We start from the raw sequence: 18,216 nt of genomic DNA, 5'->3' as shown, positions 1-18,216 counted from the left end.
GCTGACATTCTGCTGCTTGTTGGCTTGAAGTTATCAAGCGGTGTTGGGGCACTGACAGATGAGGTCATACTTGATCAGGTCCTTGAGTTCTTTGACATTGGTCTTCTTTCTGCATCATTTCTACCATAGCTGTTATTCGGGAGCCAGTTTGGACATGACATAATGGATGATCAGTAAAGCTCCGCTCTTTGTTGAGCAGTTCTTCGTTGTATGTAAACCGGAGTGATTTGTAGTCCCTACAAGAACTTCGGTATATAAAAATTAAAAATAAATAAATAAATAAATAAATGAGGAACCCATTAAGTTGGCTATGATTATGTTCTTGTTGGCAAATCCAGTTCCGAGAAGTTGACTTTCTTCTTGTTTACCCTTCCAGAACAATGTATAGCTGCCACCTTGTTGCTTCAGTTGCCCTTCTGCTTGCCAGATCTCACTCCAGGCAGTGATGACAGTGTTGCAATGTCAGAGTTCTCAGACCACAATTGCAATGCAGCATTTTGGGGTTCACTCTTAGAATATTGTCCATAAGGGTCCAGGTGTTCAAGTTTCAAAAATAATAGCATGACTTTCTTGATGTTTTTCATTAGTAAAGTTGATCCCACTGGATGTGACTATCCAGTCAGGAAAAGCTGAGTCAAACTGTGTTTAAGGCACATTTTCTAGCCACCTCCTCATCTGGTGTTAGCAAAGGCCTTCCTGAAAGGAGTTGCTCAGTCACAATTATAGTTGCCAAATCACACTCCTGATTCACCCACATATTAAATGACTTTCTCATAGCTGTTGCTGTTGTGCCAGGAACTTCCAGATCTCAGAGCCCTCCATCTATTGTTACTAGTTATTTTTCAAAAGGCTTGATGCAGTCATGATTTTATGAGTCATGCCAAATCACTGATCGAAAGCCTTTCTGGTTGCATTAGCATCCTAACAGGCCAATACAGTACAGTGTGCTCCGTCGGAGCGCACTGTTAACCTGCCCTTGGACGCATGTTTTCCCTTACCCCTTATTTAGTAATGGGAGGAAAACGCACGTCTAACCCGCGGCACCTAATAGGGCCCTCAACATGCAAATGCATGTTGAGGGCCCTATTAGGTATGTCCGCACGATACAGTAAGTAAAATGTGCAGCCAAGCCGCACATTTTACTTTAAGAAATTAGTGCCTACCTTTGGGTAGGCACTAGTTTCTGCCGGCACCGGGAAAGTGCACAGAAAAGCAATAAAAACTGCTTTTCTGTGCACCCTCCGACTTAATATCATGGCGATATTAAGTCGGAGATCCCGAAGTGTAAAAAAAAGTTTAAAAAAAAATTTTTTTTAAATGGGCCGGCGGCTGTCGGGCCAAAAACTGGACGCTCAATTTTGCCGGCATCCGGTTTCCGAGCCCGTGGCTGTCAGCGGGCTCGAGAACCGACACCGGCAAAATTGAACGTCGGCTGTCAAACCCACTGACAGCTGCTGCTCCGGGCTAAAAGGAGGTGCTATGAACGCGCTAGTGTCCCTAGTGCCTCCTTTTGCCTGTTTCTACCGCACCACCTAATTTGCATACTGAATCGTGCGCACCGGTGAGTGGCCGGTGCGCATGCCGGGAGAGCGGGCGTTCATCCGCTCTCCCACGGACTTTACTTAATCGGACTGTGTGTGAGCTGAAGACAGGAAGTGGTGTCAGCAGGATAAAGAGAAGATGTCATTGTTACTGTAAGCAGCCCGCATGGGCCAAGGAGGCAGCATTCTCACCCTATCTGTATTCCCCACATTTCCTGTCTCCTCACAATCCAGTACCTTTTTTAGTTTTATTGTTTAAGAAACTCGTCCTTGTCTTGAAGAATGTGCTGGAAGATGTTTCTATGAAAGATATCTGTACACCACTTCTTTTATTTTGAAGAAGCCATATCACACCAGCTTCCTCACAGTTCTTGACAGAAGACCTTGATCGCATGCACCCCTCTTCATAGCCATTGCGATCCAGGTTCTGTCTGTTCCGTCATTGCAGCCCAGTAGCTAAGAATTCTGCAGGTTTATTATAGTGGCTACTTGTCACAACATCATGAAGGATATATGTGGTTTTTCAGGATGTAAAGCATGTCCTCACCACATCCTGGTTGTGCTGCCACTACTTGGTCTTCTTATTTGTTGAAGCTGCCCCTGTTTAATTTACAACTAACCTTCACTGAAACTCTTTACAGAATCTGCCACCCTGGATAGCAGTACAGCTTTGCCTTAGAGAAAGCAAAATATAGCTACAATGAGGTACTTCTGGTAATGAGAACTTTCATAGATGTTTCTTTATTTTCCAGTGGCATCTTTCTAAGAGAGATTGCAGTTAATGGAAACTGCCAACAGAAGGTGGGACTGGCAAATAAAATCTAACCTAGAGGTTCCAATTCTTATTGAAAGATTCCATTCAAATAAGAGAATGAAAATTAATTTTCAGTGCCAAGTAATTTTTCATTTCATTTATTAAAATTTATTAATCACTTAACACAGAGTAGATTTAAGCAATTTCCAAATCAAACATTCATAAAAGTAGATAAAATGTACAGATAAAAGAACCATTAAAAAAAACACAAAATTAAAACATAAATAGAAAAAAACCATACAAATAAAATAATAAACAAACCATAAATATAAATTTAAACCACAGATAAGGTTTTCATAGAGAGAGTCTTGCCAATCATGTAATAGAAAGCTTGCTTTAACCAAAAAACTTTTTAAGGAAAATCTAAATCTTTTAAAGGAGTCTTCTAACCGAACTTCAAAAGGCAAAGAATTCCAGAGAATTGGTGCAGCAATTGAGAAAGCAGAACCTCAAGTAATGGAGTGGCGGGCATGGCGAGGAGAGGGAACATAGAGAAGGCCACGTTGAGATGATCTCAACTCACAAGAGGGTTTATATATTTTAAGTAATGCATTGGACCATGAACAACAGTGCAGACTTAAAAGTCTGAAAATTGTCATAAAAATTTTGTAATGGATTCGTTGTTTTATCGGCAACCACTTTAATTTTTCAAGAACAGGAGCGATGTGTTCGTATCTTTTGTAATCAATCTGTCAGCTGAATTGAGAAGAAGTTGTAAATGATATAAATAATTAAATGGGAGACCAAGGAGAAGACTGTTGCAATTATCTTTCCATATATTATTGTATGTATGATGGTTAAAAAGTATTGATTGTGCAGTAAATGATGTAAGCCGGACAAAAGATGAATTTTATAGAAACCGGTTTTGATTATGGATTTGATGTGTGGTCAAAATGATAGTGATCAATCAAAACACCAAGACTTTTTATTGGATTGTTGATAGAAAAGGTGTTAATCCTGAAGGAAATAGTTTGAAGAAGTAATGGTGAATGAGGTCTATGGATTAGAAGAAATTCAGTTTTTGAAATATTGAGTGAAAGTTTATTTTGATAGAGCCATTGTTATGGATGACAAACTAAGATGGAGATGTTCAAGGGTTTTATCCCAAGTAGGGTATAAACAAATAAAGAATTGTATGTCATCTGCGTAGATTTTATATCCATCAGTAACTGTGGCGAGTAATTTGGTAGTGGGAGCAAGATAAATATTAAAAAGAACTGCAGACAGAGCAGATCCTTGTAGGACACTAGATTGAAGACGATATAGCGAAGAAAACAGATTACTGTATTTGACCTGCTGAGTTCGATTATCCAGGTAGGAAGAAAACCAGGAGTACATTTCCTGATAACCCAGATTCGCGCAATCAGTGACAGAGAATTTCGTGATCTACTGTGTCGAAAGCAGGAGAGATGTCTAATGACACCAAAATAAATTGTTGTTCAGAATCAATTCCTCTCCGGATTAAATCAACAAGGGAAACTTAAAATAATTCAGTGCTCATAGAGTGTCTAAAATCAAACTGATTCGGGTCTAGGATGTCATTCTCTTCAATAAACTTGGTTAATTGATGAAGCACAACTGACTCAATGATTTTAGATAAAAATGGCAATGATGAGATTGGACAGTAATGAGAGTAATCAACAGACCTAGGCTTGGTTTTTTAAGAAGTGGTTTGATGTAAATATTTACCCAGTCTGTCAGTGAAACTGTACACAGATAAACACAATTCTGAAATCTGAATGTGGCATTTGGAAGTGCTTCCTGGGCCCTGAATCAATATGGCATTTTATTATGATTTAAGTAATAAGGTGGAAGCAGTGTGGCATATTAGAAGTTGGCATAAATGGCTCCTCTTTAAGTGGCTGCTGGCAGCAGATCTTAATCTATAAGGAATATCTGCCTTCCAAAACTGTTACCATCACACAATGGGGGAAAAAAAAAAGTTAATTTGCAGCTGGGCTAGTTCTGAAATGAGTGGGAGAGACCACAGGAGGAAAATCAATTGTACTTTGAGACAGACCTAAACTTTCTTCCATACAGAAGAGATTGTGCACAAAAAACAATAGAATAATCCAGCCTGGCCAGCCAATTCAGCTGTTCCCAGTGTGCATCTCCTTTCTGTGAGGGAGTTGTGTGCCAACCGTGACACCTGCATTATATTTTTCTGTCAAGTTTAATGTGATTAAAAAAATAGGGATACCATTAACGGTGACTCTTTTCCTGCCCATTGGTATGGATAATTAAGGGCTGTAAAATAAATGTGTTCCCCCAGCTTGTGCCTTGTGATGCATCACAATTCTAGAAAGAATCTTTGTTCCATAATTGGATGAAAAACGTTTCAGCCAGAACCAGTATCTCAGCATAACAGTATACGTTAGGTTTAAAATAAAACTGTAATTGCGGTGAGATCTAACACACAGTAGAGACACATCTGGCCTTTCACTTCACAATGCACCTGAGGCATTCTGATTTCCATCAGCAATCATAGCAGAATCGTACCCCTTATTGTTTGAAAAAAAAATGCAAGAATAGCAGCAAATCTTATTTTTCTTGGCCATTCCAAACCATATAATGTTAATTAACTTTAAGTTAATGTTAGGATGTTCCTTGCCACACAACTAAAGCCAAAATTTTTGTAACCTAATGTGCTAAAGGACTTTTTGAGAGAGACATTCATTGAAAGTGAAGCCTTTGAATTTGAAAAACGGCAGCTTTCTGGATGTCCATGTATTCATGCTCTAGCAGTATCTTCTGCAATTCTCCATGTTTTAAAATAAAAATGAAATTTCTGATCTATTAATTAAAATTAGTAACCTATCATTAAAATCATCCATTGTACCTGAAGACTGGAGGGTGGCTAATGTAACCCCAATATTTAAAAAAGGCTCCAGGGGCGATCCGGTTAACTATAGACCAGTGAGCCTAACTTCAATGCCGGGAAAAATAGTAGAGCATATAGAAAGACATGATTTAATGGAACACAGTCAAAACGGATTTACCCAAGGGAAGTCTTGCCTAACAAATCTGCTTCATAATTTTGAAGGGGTTAATAAACATGTGGATAAAGGTGAACCGGTAGACGTAGTGTATTTGGATTTTCAGAAGGCATTTGACAAAGTCCCTCATGAGAGGCTTCTACAAAAACTAAAAAGTCATGGGATAGGAGGTGATGTCCTTTCGTGGATTACAAACTCGTTAAAAGACAGGAAACAGAGAGTAGGATTAAATGGTCAATTTTCTCAGTGGAAAAGGGTAAACATTGGAGTGCCTCCAGGGATCTGTACTTGGACCGGTGCTTTTCAATTTATATATAAATGATCTGGAAAGGAATACGACGAGTGAGGTTATCAAATTTGCAGATGATACAAAATTATTCAGAGTAGTTAAATCACAAGCAGACTGTGATACATTACAGGAGGACCTTGCAAGACTGGAAGATTGGGCATCCAAATGGCAGATGAAATTTAATGTGGATAAGTGCAAGGTGATGCATATAGGGAAAAATAACCCATGCTATAGTTAAACGATGTCAGGTTCCATATTAGGATCTACCACCCAGGAAAAAAATCTAGGCATCATAGTGGATAATACTTTAAAATCGTCGGCTCAGTGTGCTACAGCAATCAAAAAAGCAAACAGTATGTTAGGAATTATTAGGAAGGGAATAGTTAATAAAACGGAAAATGTCATAATGCCTCTATATCGTTCCATGGTGAGTCCACACCTTGAATACTGTGTACAATTCTGGTCGCTGCATCTCAAAAAAGATATAGTTGCAATGGAGAAGGTACAGAGAAGGGCAACCAAAATGATAAAGGGGATGGAACAGCTCCCCTATGAGGAAAGGTTGAAGAGGTTAGGGCTGTTTCAGCTTGGAGAAGAGAACGGCTGAGAAGGGGATATGATAGAAGACTTTAAGATCATGAGAGGTCTTGAACGAGTTGATGTGACTCGGTTATTTACACTTTAGAATAATAGAAGGACTAGGGGGCATTCCATGAAGTTAGCAAGTAGAACATTTAAGACAAATCGGAGAAAATTCTTTTTCACTCAACGTACAATAAAGCTCTGGAATTTGTTGCCAGAGGTTGTGGTTAGTGCAGTTAGTGTAGCTGGGTTCAAAAAAGGTTTGGATAAGTTCTTGGAGGAGAAGTCCATTAACGGCTATTAATCAAGTTTACTTAGGGAATAGCCACTGCTATTAATTGCATCAGTAGCATGGGATTTTCTTAGTGTTTGGATAATTGCCAGATTCTTGTGGCCTGGTTTGGCCTCTGTTGGAAACAGGATGCTGGGCTTGATGAACCCTTGGTCTGACCCAGCATGGCAAGTATGTTCTTATGTTCCCCAGAGTTAAGCTGATAGCGACTTTCTTATCTAAAATCTAGTTTAGGTTCAGCACTGAGGAGTAACTCTACTTAGCCTCTTGGTTATTCACAGCTTGGGTAAAGTAAGAATGGGATCTCGGCTGTGATAAGGCACTCACCATAGTAACTTTGCAGTGCATGAATGTAGAGGAAGTTGGAGCTAATCAGATTAAGAGTAAAATCAAAACTTCCCACTTGTGTGGCCTTTTTTGTATGAGGAAGAGGAAATTAGGTCAGACCAGGACTTTGCAGTTGATCTATAAATTATAGTTTACATGTATCAGGGGCTAGGTTGTTCTCATTTTCTGGATCTATAATGTAGAATGCATTACCATGTTATTTAGAGTGGAGTAGAGTATTTACGGTTTATGAGAAAGTTGAAAACCATGTTTTATAAGTAGGTCTATGGGTTAGATTAGGGTTTTCTAAAATGATTTTTGTTCTATATTATGTATGTTTTTGTATTGAGTTATGAATGTTTTATTGTGGTCTGCTATCAATTTTATTGGAATGTTGCAGAGTAGAAGACACTTTAAATAACACATTTACTCTATGACAAGCTGAAACTGCAGTCATCCCAACATACTTTGGTAACTAGGATAAGAAAAAATCACACTCAGAACTGTAGTCAACACATGGGAGCTATAGAGTGTTTTTTATTTTTTTTAATAGATGTGGATGCTAATACAGAAATGGAAAAACTCATTTGAAAGCTGGGCCCTGGCTCACTAAAAATGAAGTTAACAGTGCACGATTTGGAATGTTAAACAGAGTGGTGGATGTCATTACACTTCAACCATTGGATCTCAGGGGAATTCTAATATGTTTCAGTCAGAAAATGTTACATCTCTAGTCATAGGCTGCAGATATGATCATCTTCACAATGCTTTGTGAAACAAGTTTTGCATTCCTCAAGCCCTGATCCCCTCTTCTCCGCCCCATCAACACATTCACATGCTCATATTCTGTAGGCAGACCAAAGCAATTTTATGCAGTGAAATCTGGTATGAATGCAAAAGATACGTATTCATTTTACCACAATAACAATGTGTCACCTTGATGCAAAGAAACAATCTGTGGAATAGAGTGTTGAAGGATACAATTTGGGACTGCTAATTAATGCTCAGTGTGGTATGCCTGCCGGGAGAGACCATGCAAAGCAGTTGCATCTTACAGACTTTACTGCAAATTGTAGCTGCTGGTACAATAAAACTATTTTGAGTTGTTGATGCAGCTTCCTCTGGGGCGGCCTTAATTAATGAGTACTATCGAGTGCTCCTGCAGTCAGCAAGGTCACTGGAATTGCCGTGTTAAGGACTGCTGTTTTCAGAGCAGCCTCAACTGGCCTTCTTAAATTTAGTTACAGTCGCAACATGAAGTAATATTGTCTTGGTATATTTTCTCAGTCAGAAGTCTCAGAGCCCTGCATATCATTACTCCTAGGTAACTACGTATTGCAAAAAAGGAAATAAAAATTAACAGCTGAAAAATGAGGTTGAAGAAATTCAGTTCACTATAATAGGAATGGAAGTGGAAATGCTTGAAGGAGATAAATAGCAGTCCTTTTGAGGGAAATAATGAAAGCCCTTTCCACTGGTACAATGCTGTCTTACCCATGGAAATGGGCTTTTGAATTATTTCCCATTCTCTACGCAGGTAAAAGTGCCCGCATATTCAGCAACATATGTACTTTTGCGAGCAATATCTCCAGGGCTGTTCACAGCATAAAATTCAATCAGGGGTGACATGCGGGCAGTTTTGAATAATCAAAGCTGCTCATGTAATATTGCTCAAAAAAAGTACACACCCAGGAAGCAGATGCAAATTTGTGCAAGAACCTTTCATGGGGTACCTATGTAGTTTTGCTTTGATTATTTTGGCTAACTTTCTGTGGGTAAGAACTACACATGGGATTTGTTTAGACTGCTTGATAGCTTATTTACCCCTTTAATCAAAAATCTTGTATTTAATGCAGTTTTTCAGGTCCCCAACCAGATCTGCTGTTCAGGGTAAATTAGCCTGGTTCTTAGACCAAGTGCATACAGAATGTTAATTGTGAATATCCAGAAAACACCTCTGGGTCTTGAAGACTAAGGCCTGGATTCTCTATGGTCGCAGACCTTAGAGAATCCGGCAGTAACGGGGGGGGGGGGGGGGGGGGGGTGAGTGGGGGGCGGTCCTGCGATAGTTATTCGGCGGCGCGAAACTGGCAGCAATAAGGAAACTTACCTTTCCGCCACCAGCAATGTGTCTGCAGCGTCGGCCCCTGGTGCCGCTCCGACTCCTCCTTTTCCGGGGCCGACTCTGCCCCGAGCTAGCTATCTCACACGAAAAGGAACTTTTCGTGTGCGATAGCGTTAGAGAATGACCCCCCTAAGTTTGGAAGTGTTGTTTCATTTTCATGTGAAAGTGTAATTACATTCTACAGTCTTTCTATTGACAGTTCCCTCTATCTCAAAAACAGTATGTATGGGGGTAACCTGCACAGAATGACAGTTACTACTTAAGCAACTTTCTGGGCAGACTGAATGGACCATTTGGGTCTTTATTTGCCATCATTAACTATGCTATTTCTGCAGGTTAGAAAAAGTAAGAGCATGTGATTAGGCAGGTCTGATTTTCAAAATTACCAAAATATGCAGATCTGGTGGATTCATAGGTTAGATGTATATAATTATATGTGGTCTGTACTGGAGACCCTGAAAACCAGTTTGTCTTCCTTATGGGACAAAAACATCACCCTTCCTGTCCCTTTAATAGGTAAGACTTGACTTTGGTTTATTATAGTCAAGACTTGTCAGAAAATGGTTTCTTATAGACCAGAGGCTACAGGGTCTCTGTTTATTTTTGTCAGGCACAATGACTGTGCTTGTCAGTCATGCACACTTTAATTTTACTCAGTACTTGAGGCCACAAAATCCTTTTCGCAATCTGCTCCTGTTAACTATGTCACCAAAATACCTGGTAGATTGTATTTTCTTTTAAAAGATGAGTACAATAGGTTTCTCCTCTTTCTCCACAGTAAGCTTGCTAAGAAACGGAAGGATGCCATGGGGAACACACGACAGGAAATGACTCATATGGTAAATGCCATGGATCGGAGTTATGCTGATCAAAGCACGCTTCATGCAGAGGATCCACTTTCCATCACCTTCATGGATTCTCATAACTTTAGCCCAAGATGTAAGTACAACAGTGAGTTACAGCTTCTAAGATATTAGGTTTACAAGGAAAGGCATGCTTTCTACTGGCACATCTAGTCTCGCAGGAAATGGTCTCTTGAATATTTACACTGCATTTTCAAGGCCTTCTTTCAGAACTCAGTTGTTAATTTGTTGTTTAGTGGAAAAAGTATTTATTTATTTTTAATTTTTATATACCGATGTTCCTGTATAGGATACATATTGCACTGGTTTACATGAAACTGAACTGTTGCCAAAGGGCGGATACAGTGAAACATGAGTTACAATGAAAATGCGGAAACAATGGACAAGTGGAACATTAGAAATACACATAATAATATAATAATAATAAAAGTAAAAATAATAGTAAAATAATAATAACAATAATAGTAAGCAATAGAACATAGGGCTATGCCTATGGAACTTCTAATAATCTTTAGGAAAAATGCCATCGGGATGGGAAAGGAGGCGTAACTGATGGATAACAGGAAAGAACTAACTTAGCAAGCGGGCAGGTTAAGGGGGTAAGAATTCACAAAGTGCAAAAAGGCGTTTAACTTAAAAGGAATCATAGAGGGACTGAGTGACTTGTAGCTGTGTGAAGGTCCGCAGCTAGATTGGGAATTAATGTAGTCTTTGTCTCCTGGAGTAGTCCCAGATCTGGGGGATATGTGAAGTGCCGGTATGGATAAAGAGGGCTTAGAGTCGCGAATCTAGTCTATAGTTGGACATAAGCCAGGGTAGCCTTAGTGTGAGGAATTATCTCTCTGAGAAGGCCTGGCTGAAGAGCCATGTTTTCAGTTTCTTTTTGAAAACCAGAGGGCAGGGTTCTTGGCGGAGGTCCGGTGGGAGAGAGTTCCAGAGGGGAGGACCAGCTGTGGAAAGGGCATGCTTCCTTAAGGAGGTTTTAGCAGGAGGGGTATACAGCGTGTCCTTGTATGCTCTTCTGATGGGTCTGTTTGAGATGTGCGGCTGTATTTGGAAGGTTAGCTTAAGGGGGGAGATATTATGCAGGGCCTTGTGGATCATCATGAGGGCTTTGAAGAGAATCCTGAATTTGATTGGTAACCAGTGAAGGTTCTGAAGGATGGGGGTGATGTGTTCCCTTTTGTTGGCATTTGTGAGAATCCTGGCAGTAGCGTTCTGGACCATCTGTAGTGGTTTAATTGTGTTGGCAGGTAGACCCAGGAGGGGAGGGAGTTGCAGTAATCCACTTTAGGTAAGATGATAGATTGTAGCACCAAGCGGAAGTCTCGGGGGTGTAGGAGTGGTTTTAGTTTCTTAGTACCTGCAATTTGAAAAAGCATTCTTTGGTGGTAAATCGGTTGTTTATTCTTCCAAAAAAGTATAAAAACCAGGGGACATGCAATGAAGTTACTAGGATAATACATTTAAGACAAATAGGACAACTTTTTTTTGTTTTTTGTTGTTACTTAACATATAATTAAAACTCTGGAATTCATTGCTAGAGGATGTAGTAAAAGCTGTTAGTGTAGCGGGGTTTAAATAAGGTTTGGGCAAGTTACTGGAAGAAAAATACATTTTTTGTTGGGAGAACTTGAGGGGTTGAGGAGAATGCTGTTGTTGTCCTGAACTATTAGAAGAATCTCAGTCTTGTTGGTATTGAGGACGAGGTTGAGGCTTGTAAGAAGTCGGTTGATTGCTAGAAGGCAGCTATTCCAGTGGGACCAGGTTTTGTGAAGAGACTCTGTGATCGGGATGAGGCTCTGGATGTCGTCCGCATATAAGAAGTGAGTTAACTGAGGTTAGTGAGTAAATGGCAGAGCAGGAGGAGGGTAGATGTTGAATAGAGTAGGTGAAAGAGATGATCCTTGAGGGACTCCCATGTTGGATCTGAACTTGAGAGAAATACTGGCTGCTCTTAGATCCCTTTCTCTCAAGTGTGTGTGTGTGTATGTATGTATATATATATATATATATATATATATATGTATTCTACCTTTAATGGTGCAGTATTACTTGAATTGCAAGCATTTGTATGTATAGTTATTTCATATTTGCCTGCCATCTTCCAGCTCAATCAGAACCAACTGACCATGTGGCACTATGAGCCTTTATTTGCAGTTACCCATGGCTTTTATTCCCCCCTCTCCATTCCTCCATATTTATTACCTTTACCCCTCCACTGTAGCTCATCTGTTGCAGCAATTACTGAAAGGCATGGACACTGGCTCCTTCTAAGTGCACCCCTGAACCAATACTGTCTTATAATCTACAGTGTAAAGGAGGTGGACGAGACTGAGTTTACAATTTATGTCATGCCAGTCTCCTATGCAAAGCATTGTGTAGCTTATTATTGATCTTGGTACTAAGCAAGGTTTAACTGAAGTTCAGTGAGAAGATACATTATGGCTCCCAGGTAATGTTAGAGAACAAAACATGATGATACTGTTCATATCCTAAATCAGTTTGCCCAAATACAAATTACTATTACCAAAAAGAGAAGACACAGTAATCCCATATGACTTATTTCTTAAAACATAATGGTAGTACCATCTATTTCAGGTATATCAGTAGTGCAAGTTGTGTTGTAAATTGAGGTGTTCACATGGTCCCAAAAAATGAATTTAATAGCAAGTTTGTTACAACCGATTTCTATAACACAATATGTTTGTAAAACACCAAATAGTTTTCAATGCCATATTTATCGTGAACAATTCCCTATTTTTGTACAACAGAAGAGTTATATTATTAACAAGAAATCAGTCCAGAAGTACTGGGGGAGCCGTAGGGGGTAATAATGGGTGAAGAGGAAATCATGGCACTGCAGCCCCAGTAGAGTCTGGTCCAACTGAGCTGGAAACCTAAAGGAGCAGGATAAACTGCCAAGCCAAAAAGAATGGTAAAAAAGAAAAGTGATGTAGCTGGAATTACATTGCTCAGAATTCAGAAAACACCATCTCTTCCCTTTTGACATTTGGTGTGTTCAGCCATTCACTTGTGTCCTGCAGAAGGGAGAGATGGTGTGGTTACAGTTCTTTGCTTACTGATGAGCATTTGTGAGGTATCAGTGATGGATACTGAGTAGACCAAGTGCACTGTTTGGAGCTAGATTGCCATAATAGTAGGATATAAGCAGGAGTGAGAGAACATGGAATTAAGAGCTAAGATTTGAACATGGAATGACACCTAAGCAGATGGAAGAGCAGGATAAGATATGGAGGGAGGAAGGCCCCAAAACTGAGAAAATGCACGTGTAAACAGTTTTCTGTACTCTGCAGGGCTTACCTGATAACCCTTAATGAGTATGAAGTGGACTATAGATAGATATAAGCCAATGTTTACTTATCCTTTGGTTTTCTTTTCCTTCATAATGAGTTTTTTCTTTGTAAAACACGTATTGAGCTGTGATTAACTTTTGTGAAATGCCAAACGTGTATTTGACTCAGCCTTACCCTTTCTTCATTCTGCATGTACAATGTCTCTTTCATACATAATTTTGTGATCCTGTAATTTTAATGTAGCTGCTCCACCTTTCTCAAAACGGTAATGTCTTTAAGCTTAAAAAAAAAAAAAAAAAAAAACCCAACACAAATTCTGTCACCCTTAATTAGTGCAAAAAGGTAAAATATGTGAATCTTTCTTGGGGAACCAAGGAACACTGTAAGATTATATGTATTTTGTAAAAAAAAAAAAAAAAAAGTAAGTGACATTGTCATGATGTGGTTACATGGGGTGTGAGGCACGGTGGTTAACAATTGACCTAGCAGTAAGCCTCATGTAGTGCAGTTGCCTGTAAGTAGTACCGTGTGCCTTTCATTGTTTTACGTACACAAATTGAAGGTAATCTTTGTCTCATGAGCTTTGTTTCCCTGCAGTGCCCAATGATCCACTTGTGCCGACCGCTGTATTAGGTGAGGACCCTCAGTCCCTTTATCACAGTTCTGCATGAATTACATCTCCTTTGCATGGTTCATGGATCTTTTCCCAGATCATTGCTGTTAGCTGCTAGAAAGAGCATGTTCTGTAGTATCAAGTTGATTCAGTACCATGCTGTTATAAACCATTTAGGGTGTGATTCGTCCTGAATTCACTTTCCTGATCCCAGAGACTCGGGAAAGAGAAGTACTATCTACAAAAACTCTACATCAGTAAATTCCAACCATGATCCGATTCCATGGAGTGGATTAAATGCAAAGGTGAATACTGCAAATCCTTAATTCCAGCAACTGAAGAAATTCAATTTCACTTAGAAATAGCCATAGCCTATACCATTGTTAACAAGGAATAGGTAGTAAGACTCCTCCTCCCCTCACCATCTCCACTACTACACCTGAATTGATTCAGACGAATTGAAATCATAAATCCTTATAATTTTCCTAAATTGCTTAAATGCACACACAGCCTAAATCTGATTAAATTGCACACACAGCACCATCATAATTCAATATAAGATATATATATATATATTTGATTCCATTTTTCCTTGCTGCCTCACAACACTGGAACTATGTGTTTTGTAAGTAAGCAATGGCAAGAATATAAGAACATTAAAAATATATATAGAAAATTTGAAATAGAAAAAAAAAAGTTCAGAAATAATCCTGTTTGCAGATTTGCATTCAATTTTACACTCTACATTTTGGTTGCTCATGAATGATGAGTTTTGTTAGCAGCTTACCTCAGCTATTCAGCCATCAACTTCTCTTTATCGTACACATGCAGTGGTTCTTGCCAAACAAGTTTTATGAGCTCTTATTAAAATGTAGTTCCCTGCTGCCAAATACTGTAGTCTTTGCAGTTTGCTTTGAACATAAAACATCTTCTTAAATCAACAGAACTGGGACAAATTGTTTTAGATAAATTCAGTTGACAACTAAGAGATTCACATCCTTTTTATTTTATCGTTTTCATCATTGAGGGAATATTATGTCTCGGTAATAAAACATAGAAAGAGGCCTGGGTGTTGATTTAAGTATTGATCTTATAAGAAGCCAAGTTGAAAATGGCAAGTCCCAAAATGACCTACCAAAGAAAGAAATGAAGTTTATCAGTGTAACAAATTTTGGCATGCTTGGGATAGATAAGAGAGTGGTGGGTAGTAAAAGGGTTGTGAAGTCAGTTCCAATACCTAGGAAGTTGGTGTTGAATTGCACATGGTTAATTTATATAATCATAATTTATATACACATGTACCAAAGATGAATGAATCTTAACTGGGCAGACTGGATGCCATTTTGATAAGAATGTAAGAATTGCCATGTTGAGTCAGAACCAAGGTCCAATGAGCACATTGCCCCCAACAGTGGTCAACCCAAATCGCAAATTCCTAGCAGATTCCAAAAAGTCGATGTATTTGTTGCTGTTCATTACCAGAGATGATAAAAGCGTTCTCTAAACTACCTGGCTAACAATGTTTTATGGACTTCTTCTCCGGGAACTTGTCCAAACCTCTTAAAACTCTGCTATGCTAGTTGCCCTGACAATATCCTCTGGCAGCAAATTCCACAGCTTGACTATGCATTGAGTGAAAAGTACTTTCTACAATTTGTTTCAAGTCTTCTGTTGGCTAGTTTTATGGATTGTTCCCTTGTTTTAATATTATTTATTTACCTATTCCAACCCATTCATGATTTTATAAACTTCATATCCCCCCTCTCAATCATCTCTTTCCAAGCTGAAGAGCCCTAATCTATGTAACCTGTCATCATAGGGAAGCTGTTACATCCCCTTCATTTTTTTATTTTTTTTTGCCCTTCTCCTTTCCTAGTTCTGCTATGTCTTTCTTGAGATGGGGGCAACCAGAACTGCACACAATACTGAAGGTGCAGTTACCACCATGGAACAATCCAGATGCAATATGATATTTTCTATTTTATTCTACATTCCTTTTCAGATCATTCATGACAGTTTGCTTTTTTGATCGCTGATACACCCTGAGCTGAGGATTTTATAAGAACATAATATTTGCCATACTGGGTCAGACCAAAGACTCAGCAAACCCAATATCCTGTTTCCAACAGTGGTAAATCCAAGTCATAAGTACCTGGCAGGATTTCAAAGGGTTGACAGATTCCATGCTGCTTATCCCAGGGATAAGCAATCATTTTCCCTGAATCTTCCTTAAGAATGGTTTATGTATTTTTCTTCCAGGAACTTGTCCAAGCCTTATTTAAACCCAGCTACACTAACAGCTTTTAATACATCCTCTAGCAATGAATTCCAGAGTTTAATTATATGCTAAGTAAAAACAAAAACAAAAAAGGTTGTCCTATTTGTAAGAAAAACTGATACTTCACGCATATCCAGCATAGCTCTCTGCTTCAACGGCAGGGGAGAAGAAAAACTGATACTTCACGCATATCCAGCATAGCTCCCTGCTTCAACGCAGGGGGAGAAGAAAAACAACCAATAAGGGCTGAATACATAGTCTGGGTAAAACAAATAAGCATGGGTGGTAGCTTGCTTATTGCGGCGGTTACTACCCCTACTACCCCTAACTAATCAAGCTTGATATTTCACTTGATGCAGCTCCATCACTGCTCTCTACATTAATGGTGGGGGGTGAAGGGAAATAGAACCAAAGAGCTAAGAGAAACAGATAAGTATGAGAAAAATGTGTGAAGCTTGCTGGGCAGACTGGATGGGCTGTTTGGTCTTCTTCTGCCGTCATTTCTATGTTTCTATGTTTCTATCTAGTAACTTCATTGCATGTCCCCTGGTTTTTATACTTTTTGGAAGAATTAACCGATTCATATTTACCCATTCCACCTCACTCCATTATTTCATAGATCTCTATCATATTTCACCTCAGCTGTCTTTTCTCCAAGCTGAAGAGCCCTAACCTCTTTAGCCTTTCCTCATATGGGAATTGTTACATCCTCTTTATCATTTTGGTAGTCTTTCTCTCTACCTTTCCTAATTCCACAATATCTTTTTTGAGATGCGGTGACCAGAGTTGTACACAATACTCAAAAGTGTGGTCTCACTGTAGAGTGATACAGAGGCATTATGATAGTCCTTTGTTTTTATTCCTTGTTCCTTTTTCTAATATTCCTAGCATTTTATTTGCTTTCTGGTCTGCTGTCGCACATTGAATGAAAAATTTCAACTTATCCATGATGACAACCTTTTCCTAGATGGTGACTCCAATGGTGGTACCTTGCTTTGGTAGCTATAATTTGGTGGTTGTTCCCTACATGCATTACCTTGCACATGTCCACATTAATTTGCCTTTTGGATGTCTAGTCTTTCCAGTCTTTGCAAGGTTCTCTTGTAATTTTTCACAATCCTCTTGTGATTTAACAACTTTGAATAATTTTTATTAACAAGCAATTTGAACACCTCACTCATGGTTCCCATCTCTAAGTCATTTATAAATGTTAAAAGCAGTGGGTCCCAATATTGTTCCCATTATAGATCCCTGAGGCACTCCACTATTCACTTTTTTTGGGTACTTGCCCAGTTCTTATGGCTTGGATTAGCCACTGTTGGAAGCAGGATGCTGGCTTGATGGACCCTGGTCTGACCCAGTATGGCATGTTCTTATGTTCTCCATTGAGAAATTGACCATTTAGCCCTATTCTCTGTTTTCTATCTTTTAACCAGTTTTCAATCTACAATAGAACATTGCCCCCTATTCCCATGACTTTTTAATTTCCTCAAGAGACTTTATGAGGTACTTTATCAAATACTTTCTGAAAATCCAAAAGTCCTATATCAACTGGCTCACCTTTATTCACATGTTTTTTCATGCCTACAAAAAAATATATTGGGTGAGGCAAGACTTCCCTTGGCTAAATCCAGTTGGCTTTGTTCCATTAAACCATGACTAACTATGTATTCAGTAATTTTGTTCTTTAGAATAGTTTTCAACCATTTTTCATGACACTTTTGTCAAGCTCACCAGTCTGTAGTCTCCTGGATCATCCCAGAACCTTTTTAAAAAAAACTGGCGTTACATTCACCACCCTCCAAGTACCATAGCTGATTTTAATGATAGTTTACAGATTACTTAATAGTAGGTCTGCAATTTCATTTTCAGTTCTATCAGCACTCTGGGATGTATATCATCTGGTCCAGGTGATTTGCTACTCTTCAGTTATCAATTTTCTCTATTACATCAACCAGGTTCATTGAGATTTGTTTTTCTCTGAATCATCAACCTTTAAATATCACTTCTGGCATGGGAATTACATCTTCCTCATTAAAGACTGAAGCAGAGAATTAATTTAAGCTTGCTGCTTTGCCTTGGCCTCCCTTAGTGCCCCTTTTACCCTTCAATCATCTAATGGTCCAACTGATTCCCTTGTAGGCTTTTTGCTTCAATGTATTGTTTCCACAAGGACTCC

The 18,216-nt window shown here is 39.0% G+C and overlaps 1 protein-coding gene across 4 annotated transcripts in view; it reads left to right on the top strand.

The window, feature by feature from the left end:
• The window catches only part of PTPRK (protein tyrosine phosphatase receptor type K), a 1,381,492-nt gene that overhangs the window by 1,194,140 nt on the left and 169,136 nt on the right, over positions 1 to 18,216 (top strand). For all 4 annotated transcript variants that reach the window (XM_029594541.1, XM_029594542.1, XM_029594544.1 and 1 more), the window contains one exon: positions 9,745 to 9,905. In XM_029594541.1, the coding sequence (XP_029450401.1) occupies positions 9,745 to 9,905 (161 nt within the window). The remainder of the gene's footprint in view (positions 1 to 9,744; positions 9,906 to 18,216) is intronic.

The sequence above is a fragment of the Rhinatrema bivittatum genome, chromosome 3 (genome assembly GCF_901001135.1).
Source record: "Rhinatrema bivittatum chromosome 3, aRhiBiv1.1, whole genome shotgun sequence".
In the NCBI taxonomy this organism is placed as follows: Eukaryota; Metazoa; Chordata; class Amphibia; order Gymnophiona; family Rhinatrematidae; genus Rhinatrema; species Rhinatrema bivittatum.
This window is presented reverse-complemented; position numbering and strand designations above follow the sequence as displayed.